This window comes from Colobus angolensis, unplaced genomic scaffold (genome assembly GCF_000951035.1).
Source record: "Colobus angolensis palliatus isolate OR3802 unplaced genomic scaffold, Cang.pa_1.0 Scaffold74, whole genome shotgun sequence".
NCBI classification, from domain to species: domain Eukaryota; kingdom Metazoa; phylum Chordata; class Mammalia; order Primates; family Cercopithecidae; genus Colobus; species Colobus angolensis.
This window is the reverse complement of record NW_012121154.1, coordinates 12,622,235-12,634,115: the sequence shown is the minus strand read 5'-3', so window position 1 is coordinate 12,634,115 and position 11,881 is coordinate 12,622,235. Positions and strand designations below refer to the sequence as shown.

The 11,881-nt window shown below is 38.9% G+C and overlaps 1 protein-coding gene across 3 annotated transcripts in view; it reads left to right on the top strand.

Moving 5' to 3' along the window:
* SRPK2 (SRSF protein kinase 2) overlaps positions 1–11,881 on the top strand; it is a 198,001-nt gene that overhangs the window by 138,790 nt on the left and 47,330 nt on the right. For all 3 annotated transcript variants that reach the window (XM_011927759.1, XM_011927757.1, XM_011927758.1), the window contains 4 exons: positions 1,436–1,544; positions 2,604–2,691; positions 3,235–3,322; positions 10,060–10,166. In XM_011927759.1, the coding sequence (XP_011783149.1) occupies positions 1,436–1,544; positions 2,604–2,691; positions 3,235–3,322; positions 10,060–10,166 (392 nt within the window). The remainder of the gene's footprint in view (positions 1–1,435; positions 1,545–2,603; positions 2,692–3,234; positions 3,323–10,059; positions 10,167–11,881) is intronic.

Genomic DNA, 11,881 nt, shown 5'->3' with positions numbered 1-11,881 from the left:
TTTTTGAGGTGGAGTCTCACTCTGTCGCCCAGGCTGGAGTGCAGTGGTACAATCTTGGCTCACTGCAACCTCTGCTTTCTGGGTTCAAGCAATTCTTCTTCATCGGCCTTCTGAGTAGCTGGGATTACAGGCGTTTGCCACCACACCTGACTAATTTTTTGTATTTTTAATAGAGACGGGGTTTCACCATCTTGGCCAGGCTGGTCTCTCAAACTCCAGACCTCAGGTGATCTGCCTACCTTGGCCTCCCAAAGGGCTGGGATTACAGGCGTGAGCCACTGTGCCCCGCCTCATTTCTTCATTTGTAAGGAATGTTTTCAGGCAGGAGTTAGAAGTTGGCAGAATAGTGATGAGAGGAACAAGCCCTATTAGAGCGTAAATTAAGACATGCATTGTACAGTTTCTAGTTAGTTATGAATAAACTATTGATGCATGCAGAATTATACAGAGTAAACATTGTTTATTTTTGTTAGTTTTCTTGTACATATCCAAAAAGATTTGAATTTAACTTGTTTAGGAGAAAAAAGTTTTTAAATACCAAGAGCTGGTGTGTGCATAACATACACACCTAGATTGAAATACAGAACCTTGGCAAAGCGTGGTGGCTCATGCCTATGATCCCAGCACTTTGGGAGGGGAGACTTACGGATTGCTTGAGCCTGGGAATTCAAGACCAGCCTGGGTAACGTCGTGAAACCCTGTCTCTACAAAAAGTACAAAAATTATCTGGGCATGGTGGTGTGTGCCTGTAGTTCCAGCTACTTGGAAGGCTGAGGCGGGAGGACCTCTTGAGCCTGGGAATCAGAGGTTGCAGTGAGCTGAGATCTTGCCATTGCACTCCAGTCTAGACAACAGAGTGAGACCCTGTCTTAAAAATAAATAAGTAAGATAAGTAAATAGAGAACCTCAAGTTATTGTTACGGTGTGCTGGATGGTTCATTGCCTCCTTAAATTGAAACAAGAAGTCTAATAGGAATTGATAGAACACTTTTTGCTCAGGCTTGATTGCAGTTGCACGCTTTTGGCTCAGGCTCATTGCAGCCTCCACCTCCCAGGTTCAAGTGATTCTCTCCCCTCAGCCTCCTAAGTAGCTGGGACTACAGGTGCTCGCCACCATGCCCCGCTGATTTTTGTATTTTTAGTAGAGACCGGGTTTCACCATGTTGGCCAGGCTAGTCTCGAACTCCTGACCTGAAGTGATCTACCTGCCTCAGCCTCCCAAAGTGCTGAGATTACAGGTGTGAGCCACCATGCCCAGCCAACACTTTTCTTGTTGAAAGATATTCCTGAAAATAATGTATTAGTAAACGTGTTTTAGTCTGCATGTGTTATGTAGAGCTTTCTTTAATGATATCAAGAATTGACAAAAGAGACGAAATGTTTTTACTACTTTTAAAGTATTTTGAATTTTTTTCTTTCTTTCTTGTTTTTTAAGGTGGCTATCATCCAGTGAAAATTGGAGACCTCTTCAATGGCCGGTATCATGTTATTAGAAAGCTTGGATGGGGGCACTTCTCTACTGTCTGGCTGTGCTGGGATATGCAGTAAGTGTTCTTTGTCATTTGTGCATTTGTTTCCTGGAGTAGTTCAACATATGTGTTCTAAGAAGGTATGGCTGAGGATTGCCACTGCTTTGTTGAGGTGTGTGAAGTGCTTAGCACAGGCCTGCCTCAGCTGACTAGATTCCTTTCTGCCCCACTGCCTTAGTTTGAAGTTCATTTGAAATCTTAAATTATTACTTGCTTCCAGCTTTATTTCAAAGTTAATTCACTGAAATTGTTTTACATTGGGATTATATTATTTTTCTAGTAATTCATCCATATCAGACAAACATAATGTATAGTATAGGCTTTTCAGTGTATAGGCTTTTCAAATCAGTCGTTTCTAACTTTTCAAAGCCATGACACATAGTAAGAAGCTTCATTGCTACTCCGCATGTATATATATACACACACACATGTATTTTGTGCATGTGTGTGTGTGTTCTGAAACAAAAGTGTTAGAGGAGAGTGGTTTTCACTATTAGGTTGGTGAGTAATATTTGTGATAATTCTGATATTTTTCTAGTCTTATTTTAATTAGGGAAAAAACAAAACAACAAAGCATAAAAGAGATTGTCTTGACCCATACAACTATTTAATGTGGCCCCACCATTTGAAAAGTACTGTTTTAAAGGAAAGCTTATGTTTCTGTTTATTGGATAGATCTCATACAAGTTGAATATCCCTTATCTGAAATGCTTTGAGACCAGAAGTGTTTTGGATTTTGGAATATTGGTGTATATACACAATGACCTATCTTACAGATGTGACCCAGATCTAAACACAAAATTCATTGTATTTCATATACACCGTATATACATAGCCTGAAGGCAGTTTTATACAACATTTTAAATAATCTTGTGCAACATACAAAGTTTTTACTGAGTTTTGATTGCAGTTAGAGTTGGAATTTTTACACTGTGGCGTCATGTCGACACACTCATAATGTTTTAGGTTTTAGGGCATTTTGGATTTTACATTTTCTGATTACGGATGCTCAACCTGAATACTAATGATTTGTTTCACCTATAATATAAACAGACTTTTTTTTTTTTTTTTAAGGGGGAAAAGATTTGTTGCAATGAAAGTTGTAAAAAGTGCCCAGCATTATACGGAGACAGCCTTGGATGAAATAAAATTGCTCAAATGTGTAAGTACTTTAAAAATGTGAATGATATAAGAAAATTTAATGACTTAAAATTTTATAGAAAGGTTTTTCTGGGTAATACTAAATTAAAGTCAAGTTTGGCTGGGCACGGTGGCTCATGCCTATAATCTCAGCACTTTGGGAGGCCAAGGCGAGCAGATCAGTTGAGGTCAAGAGTTCAAGACAAGCCTGGCAAACATGGTGAAACCCCGTCTCTACTAAAAATACAAAAGAATAGCCAGGCATCGTGGTGGGCGTCTGTAATCTCAGCTACTTGGGAGGCTGAGGCATGAGTATCATTTGAACTTGGGAGGCAGAGGTTGCAGTGAGCTGAGATCGTACCACTGCACTCCAGACTGGGCTATAGAGCAAGACTCTGTCTCAAAATAAAAAATAAAAATAAAAATAAATCAAATTTATTCTTTATAACTTCGTGATGATTTTTTATTTTAAAACACACTTGTGTTTAAACAGTATTGCTGTTATAATGGGAAAATGTGCTTTGTCTTAAACTCTGTGTTCTCGCACTCCTTTTTCTTGGCATAGGTTCGAGAAAGTGATCCCAGTGACCCAAACAAAGACATGGTGGTTCAGCTCATTGACGACTTCAAGATTTCAGGCATGAATGGGATACGTATCCTTTACTTCCTGATTTATTTATATTTTTACCTTTTAACAAATGAAAATATTTCTAACTCCTATAATCTCTGTTTTCTGCTGTATCACCTTCAACATTAACTCTCTAGGAACGCTGTCAAGTATTATAAAGTGGTCCACCTAGGATGGTTTGCATGGCTTTTCGGGGTATTTGGTATAGTAGCATCTTACAAACTTACTTTTAACACAACAACTTGACTTAATTTTGGTGTGGAATTAATGATCTTTTCCTGTTAATTGTGGTAAAAGTTTTTTTGTAGTGGTAAATGAAAACATACATCAGCAACACTTCTTTGTGTTTTAAACTTTCAAAAACCAGTGCGCAAGGACAATCTGTGTGTGCCCCAGTGGCTGCAAAGCACCATGTGAGAATGGAGCATTGGTTAAGATAAAAGGAAAAGTGCTCTATAAATGTCCACATCTCAAGGTAGCACTTGACTGCTCTTAGTTCTGAATAGTACTAATAGTTGCCACATTCTGTTTCCAGAATTATGCAACTGAGCCTTTCAAGTAATTGTCCCCAGAAGCTCATCTTTCTGTCAGGTGAATATGGAAACATTTTGGTTTTCTTGATTTTATTCCTAGTTATCTATATTGCAAAAGTTTAGGAAAAGTAAAATGATGCATTTTCTATACTTCTTAATATATCTGAGATAAGCCAGTGCTTGATAGAAAATACCTTTATTGTTTTTCTTTATAAACTTATTGGGATAAATTTCAAACATACATGAAAGAGAGAGTATACTGCAGTAAATTGTTGTAAATTTGTCCCTCAAGTTTAATAATTGTCCTGGTCTGGCCATAATTGATCCATCTATCTTTTTCTTGCTGAATTATTGTAGAGCAAATCCTAGAAGTCATGTCCTTTTACTTCTATGAATGTCTTTGTGAATCTTTGAAAAAATATGAACCTTTAAACATAACCATAAAACTCACCAAAGACATTAACAGTTTCTTGATATCGCATCAGGTATCCTTGGTATTGGAGATTTCTTCATTCAGATTTCCTTGGTATTGCAAAAATGAATTTTTAAAGACATATTTGAATCATTTTTAACAATATATTGTTTACTTCTAAGTCTGTATTCACTTAGTTGTTCAGTTTAAGATTAATTTGTTCAATTTACATTTTTCTCTTTCTTGTTAGAATATGATACACAGAGTATTTGAATTATCATGACAGAAGTTAGTGACTCTTAATAGAGGAAAGTGTTTCTTGGTCAGCTATAAGTTTAGTTGTTTCTCATGTGTTTTAAAAAGGATGGCCTTAGTCCTGATGTGTCCGTTCCCTTCTGGTGGGTTCTTGGTCTCACTGACTTCAAGAATGAAGCCGTGGACCTCGCAGTGAGTGTTACAGCTCTTAAAGGTGGCGCATTCAGAGTTGTTTGTTCCTCCTGGTGGGTTCGTGGTCTTGCTGACTTCAGGAATGAAGCCGCAGACCCTCGCCGTGAGTGTTACAGCTGTTAAAGTTGGTGCAGACCCAAAGAGTGAGCAGCAACAAGATTTTATTATGAAGAGCAAAAGAACAAAGCTTCCACAGTGTGGAAGGGGACCCGAGCGGGTTGCTGCTGCTGGTTTGGGTGGCCAGCTTTTATTCTCTCATTTGTCCCCACCAATGTCCTGCTGGTTGGTCCATTTTACAGAGCGCCAGTTGGTCCATTCTACAGAGTGCTGATTGGTGTGTTTACAATCCTTTAGCTAGACACGGAGTGCTGATTGGTGTGTTTTTACAGATTGCTGATTGGTGCGTTTACAATCCTTTAGACACAGAGCACTGATTTCTGCATTTTTACAGCGTGCTGATTGGTACATTTACAATCCTTTAGCAAGACACAGAGCACTGATTGGTGCGTTTTTACAGAGTGCTGACTGGTGCATTTACAATCCTTTGTTTAGCTAGACACAGAGCACTGATTGGTGCATTTACAGTCCAATAACTAGACAGAAAAGTTCTCCAAGTCTCCACTTGACCCAGGAAGTCCAGCTGGCTTCACCTATCACTAATACTAGTTGTCTTTGGAAGTGTGTCTAGGAAGAAGACAAGCGAAGGTGTCTCTTGACTTTCCTTTCTTTTTTGAGAATATCAGTTTTGACCATGCTACTAAGTTATGTGGGTGCTTGTTGGTTTTGATGGGGACTTGGGGAAGTGAATTAGGATTGTAGAAAGGGTTGGCATGTTATCCTTATCCTTCCTCTACCTGAGGAGTTAGCAAAGGGTAGCTCCAGGGGGAAGTGACAGAGAGCAAAGTATCCCAAAACCTGTAGCTCAGAGAAGAAAGCAAAAATGAAGAGAAGAAATAATTCCTTCAGTTTCCTGAATACTTTTTCTGCATATGGGTATTGGGTCCTCTGAGATAGCCCTTTGTGTGCCTGGGGTAGGCAGTTCTTTCATTTTCCAAGGTTCAAGAAAATTGGACCACTTACTCAGAGGCACGTGACTGATGGGTGCTAGGTTGTGTCAATAGCTGTAGTCTTCTGGCTTCTCTAAGATTTTTTGCTCTTTATATCATGTTTGGAACAGATCCACCATTTTGATATTTTACTTTCACAAATGTCAGAAGCCTAAGGATAAGGTTTTTTCCCAGATTTAAGCTCCAGAATGACATCCAGTTTATGCATCTATGAAGTCATGATCAACTAGGGAAGCATTTCCTTCACTCTATATATTTGAGAAGGTTTTTATACGAGGGAATGTCATCATGTTCATAGAAAAACTAGATTAAAAGATAAAAATAAAGAACAAACTTTATTTCTCACATAAGTTTCATCAAGTTCAAGACACTTTTGTATATGATGATACCAGCCGTTTAGTTGCTCCTCAAAGAACCAGGGGTCTTAGGAATTTAACCATGTCAGTGCAATCTTTTTTACATTATTAAGTGAAGAAAAATGGGTGCCCTTTTTAAGTTTGGAAACAAAAATGAAGAGTAGCCAAATAAGGATTATAAGGTGGATTTCTAATGAGTTTCCACTGAAACTCTAACAAAATTGCTCTCATTTGATGAGAGGAATGAACAGGAACATTTACATGGTGGAGAAGGACTCCCAGTTGAAGTTTTCTCAGGTATTTTCCTGCTAAAGCATTCGCTGACTTTCTCAAAAAACTCTCTTAATAAGCAGGTGTTACCATTCTTTGGTTCTCCATAAAGTCAACAAGCAACATGCCTCAGCATACCAAAAAAACATTGCAATGTCGTTTCCTCTTCACTGGTCCACTTGTGCTTTGACTGGACCACTGCCACCTCCTGGTAGTCATTGCTTTGATTGTGCTTTGTCTTCAGGATCATACTGTAGAACCATGTTTTATGTCCTGTTACAGTCCTTTGAAGAAATGCTTCAGGATCTTGATCCTACCTGTTAAAAAATTTCCATTGAAAGCTCTGCTCTTGTCTTGATCTGGGAACAGTGGTTTTGGCACCCATTGAGTGGAAAGTTTGCTCAACTTCAATTTTCAATTAGAATTGCGTAAGTTGAACCAGTCATGATGTCTGTGGTGTTGGCTGTTGTTTGCTCTGTCATCTGTCCTTCTCAGTTAGGGTGCAAACTATTTTTTTCTTGAGATGAAATTTTGCTCTTGTTGCCCAGGCTAGAGTGCAATGGTGCAATCTTGGCTCACCACGACCTCCGCCTCCCGGGTTCAAGAGATTCTCCTGCCTCAGCCTCCCGAGTAGCTGGGATTACAGGCATGTGCCACTACACCTGGCTAATTTTGTATTTTTATTTTCATTTTTTTTAGAGAAGGGATTTCTCCTTGTTGGTCAGGCTGGTCTCGAATTCCCGACCTCAGGTGATCTGCCCGCCTCAGCTTCCCAAAGTGCTGGGATTACAGGTGTGAGCCACCATGCGCAGCCGCAAACTTTTTCCACACAAATTGATGTGAATGGTCTGCCGCTGCAGGCTTCATCTTCAACATTATCTCATCCCTTCTTAAAACGGGTTACTGATTTGAAAACTGCCGATTTCTTTGGAATATTGTCCCCTTAAACTTACCATAAAGCATCAGTGATTTCACCCAAGCTTCATCATAACTTTGATGTTTGTTATTGCTTCAATTTTAGAATTCATGTTGCTCTGGTAGAAGCTTTTTTCAAACTGGTATGTTATCTTGTGAGTGCCTCAAACTAGATCCTGTTCAGATATGTTAACAAACTAGTACGAGTGTATTTTGGTGCAAAAAATTTTTTGAAATCTATGCATAGTGTTTTCAAAATACACATTTTCCATAAACTTTTTGAAAATCCCTCATATTTCTTTTAGAAATTCATCTTGAGTATACTAGGAAGTACCACTGGCTGCTAATGTTACCTCATCCTTTTTCTCCAGTTAATTTCTGCTAACTCCTGAGTATATTTTTCCCTTTAGATAGATAAATTGGTAAGTAGATAGCGGCGGAGCAGTCACTTCTGTGTCCAACCTGCAGGGTCCTTCGTGGGACAGCTAACACAACATTTCTTTGGAGAAACTACTTAATTTGTGGGTAAATAGAGGTTTTTGAAATATACATTCTAGTGGGTATTTTTACTCTGAAGCAAAATGCTAAGTAGTCATCATAGTCCAGATGTGCCAGTGCTTTGAGAAGACTTAGGTTATGTTTTGGATGTCCTGGGCCTCGCCCTATGCCTGCTGCTAAATTTAGTCCTTAACTAATCTGCCATTTTTGTAACGATCCTGGGAAATAGTAAGAAACTTCTGGCTTTATATTATCTGCGCATAAATCTGTAGTGCTTACGTTCTTCAACAGGATAGAAAGATTTTTCTCTTTTTCACTAAAAATATTTAAAATAATACTGTTTTAATGTAGTTTATTCAGTTATTATAGTTGATCAACTACTTTTTTGATTCTAAAGTCAACTGTAAGACTCCAGGGATGAACAAAATGTTCTCAAAAGGTTTCAGAGCCATTTGAAATCTTCCTGTACAAATGATATGAATATATAATGAAATTGGAGGTGTCATAGTTGTGAAGGCTGAAACACCTATTTTTTTAAAAAATTAAGCTGGGGCCAGGTGTGGTGGCTCATGCCTGTAATCCCAGCACTTTGGGAGGCCAAGGTGGGCAGATCACTTGAGGTCAGGAGTTTGAGACCAGCCTGGCCAACATGTTGAAACCCTGTTTCTACTAAAACTAGAAAAATCAACCGGGCGTGGTGGCACACACCTGTAATCCCAGCTATTCGGGAGGCCGAGGTAGGAGAATCACTTGAACCGGGAGGTAGAGGTTGCAGTGAACTGAGATCGCGCCACTGTGCTCCAGCCTGGGTGACAGAACGAGACTGTGTCTCAAAAAAATTTAAGCTGGGCATGGTGGTTTTCACCTGTAGTACTGACTACTTGGGAAGCTAAGGCAAGAGAATTACCTTTAGCCCAGGAGTTCTAGTCCAGCTAGCGCAACATAATGAGACCTTGTCTTTTTAAGAAAAGAAAATCCAGATTCCTGAGATGGTGTTGTTATAGATTAAGTCTTAATACCATGTCTTAAATGGTGATCATACATTCTTAACACCTGCCTATAGTATTAAAATTGATCTAGTTGTATAATGTAAGGTATTACTAAAGGAAAAGATTAAATAGGTCTTAACTGTGTTTACTAAATTTTTATTTTATAATTTGTTTTAAGTAGCTTATCAAGTAGAAATTTAGGCAGGCAGTGAGGACACTTAAGATACTGAAGCTCTGTATTTGTTTCATGTCAGTTCCTAGGAGGTTTCAGTTTTACCTGTTTTATTAGGCCGATTTCCAGGGAGTGAGCTGAGATGGGTGAGAGTGCAGCTCAGTGTAGGCTTCAGTAGTGTGGCTCGGCCACCTGGCACTTTCTAAGTGCACTCTACACCTAGAAAGTGCCATGTCCTCGTGCCTGCAGTGGGGTTAATTACATTATTGCCTAAGGTTGTTTGGAGTACATGTGAAATAATATATGACACAGAGTAAGTACACTTAGCCCTTTGTATCTGCGGGTTCCCCATTCATAGATTTAATAAACCTTGGATGAAAAATATTTGGGAAACACCAGTAAAAAGTAATAGAAATTAAGAAATAGAGTATAACAACTATTTACAGAGCATATACATTGTATTAGGTATTATAAGTAATCTAGACATGATTTAAAGTATATGGGCTGGGCGCGGTGGCTCACGCCTGTAATCCCAGCACTTTGGGAACCCAAGTCGGGCGGATCATGAAGTCAGTAGATGGAGACCATCCTGGCTAACACAGTGAAACCCCGTCTCTACTAAAATTAAAAAAAATTAGCTGAGCGTCGTGGCGGGCACCTGTAGTTTCAGATACTCAGGAGACTCAGGCAGGAGAATGGCGTGAACCCAGGAGGCAGAGCTTGCAGTGAGCTGAGATCGTGCCACTGCGCTCCTGGGTTTACAGAGCAAGAGTCTGTCTCAAAAGAAATAAAGTATATGGAAGGATGTGAATAGGTTATATGTATGCTACACCGGTTTACTGAAGAGACGAGCATGTGTGGATTTTGGTATCCGAGAGCAGTCCTGGAACCAGTTCCCTGAGACACTGGGAAACCACTGTGCTTAGTAATGTCAGTTCTTGTTATTTGAGACACAACATTTGCTCATTTTTGGTATTATTGATAGTGTTGATGTTGTATTTTATAAAGTAGTAAGTGCTTTGCAAGTGACACAATGATGCTGCTTTCTGTAACTGCCTCACTCCAAGCAGTGCATCCACAAACAATCCTTAACTGTGTCCCAGATGTCTGTATGGTCTTCGAAGTGCTTGGCCACCATCTCCTCAAGTGGATCATCAAATCCAACTATCAAGGCCTCCCAGTACGTTGTGTGAAGAGTATCATTCGACAGGTGAGGCTTTTGACGCAGCCTGTAGGCCCTAGTACCTGATTGGTTAGGCTTTCAACATGATTGCTGTTTACGAATATGTATATATACTACATATGTATCAGTGCATAACATTTTGAACTGTTAGTAAGTCAATATTTAATGAAATTTTTTGTTGTGAAGGGAACAATATGTAATTGTCAGGCATATGTTTTTGCATGTCTTTTTTTTTTTTAAGGTATGTGACATGGTACAATCAAATTGTTTTTGTTCAATATCTTTACTAAAAAAATCCCACTTAGTTCATTAGGAAGTAATTTAGAAGAAATAACTTACTGGGTTTATTTACTAAGTATCCTTGGATGGAGAGTAAGTAATAGATAATTGAAGAGTTGTGTACAAAGTTTCAGTTATAAGGTGGTTAAATTCTGGGGATCTAATAGCGTGATGACTATAGTTAACATTATTGTATACTTGGAATTTGTTAACAGAGTAGATCTTGAATGTTCTCATCATGTACACACACACAAGAGTCTATATTATTGTCATACTGGATTAGGTTAATTAGCTGTTTGTGGTAATTTCACAGTGTACACATATTTCAAGACATGTACACTACTAATATATTCAGTTTTTATTGTCAGTTGTACCTCAGTAAAGCTGGGGAAAAAAATGGAAATGTTTAACTCATGTAGAAATAACTGTATTAGACGTGTGTTTTGTTCAGTTGCCCTGCCAGAAGAAAACCCTCAAGTAGGGTCAGGCTTAGAGATGATGCTCTAGTAAACATCTGTAGAATGAAAGTATGCATGGATGGAAGAATTCCTCCTAATTAGCAGTGTTTGCCCATTCCAGTTTTCTGCATGGAATCAGTATGTATTCTACTTACTGCCCATAAAAATTTTGAAGTTTAAATTTGTGTAGTAAAAGCATCTTTGATATTTCTGTTGAATTTGTGTACAGATAACTTTGTTTAGGCTGCCTGTATGTTCATCTCTTCACTTTTTCCTTTTGTACGGACTTTTTTTTTTTTGGAGAGGGAGTCTTGCTCTCTCACCCAGCCTGGAGTGCCGTGGTGCGATCTCAGCTCACTGCAGCCTCCTGAGTAGTTGGGGCTATAGGCGCCTGCCAGCAGGCCCAGCTAATTTTTATAGTTTTAGTAGAGACAGGTTGCCCAGGGTGGTCTCAAACTCCTGAGCTCATGCAATCTGCCTGCCTCTGCCTTCCAAAGTGCTGGGATTACAGGCATGAACCACTGCGCCCAGCCTTGTACGGAAAATTGGCAGCTTATTCTGTAACACTACCGATGTTACTTGAGAAGAGGGCTGGAGAGAGAAAAGTTCACTACAGTGTCTTCTATGTCAGTTGGATTGAGGTGCTTCTATGTAGTATTATGCTAGGTATACATGTGGGCCTAGATTTGTGGCTAACTTTTGTTTAGTACTGAATCTGTTTGCCCTTAGCTTTCAAATAGTAGCATTTTTATTCATTATTTCGACAGGCTAATATCTCAAATGAACAACTTTAATGTAGAAGAGGTTGTGTGGTGAGGGTAGAAATTAGTATGTTAACTGGAATTATTTGATCCCCAGATAAGACTACTGTATTATTTGTAACATTTAGCAGCAACTCTAAAACTCTTTAAAAAAACCAAACAAAACTTTTGTTGTTTGTTTTTGTTTTTTGTTTTTTGTTTTTTTTTTTTTTTTGAGACGGAGTCTCGCTCTGTCACCCAAGCT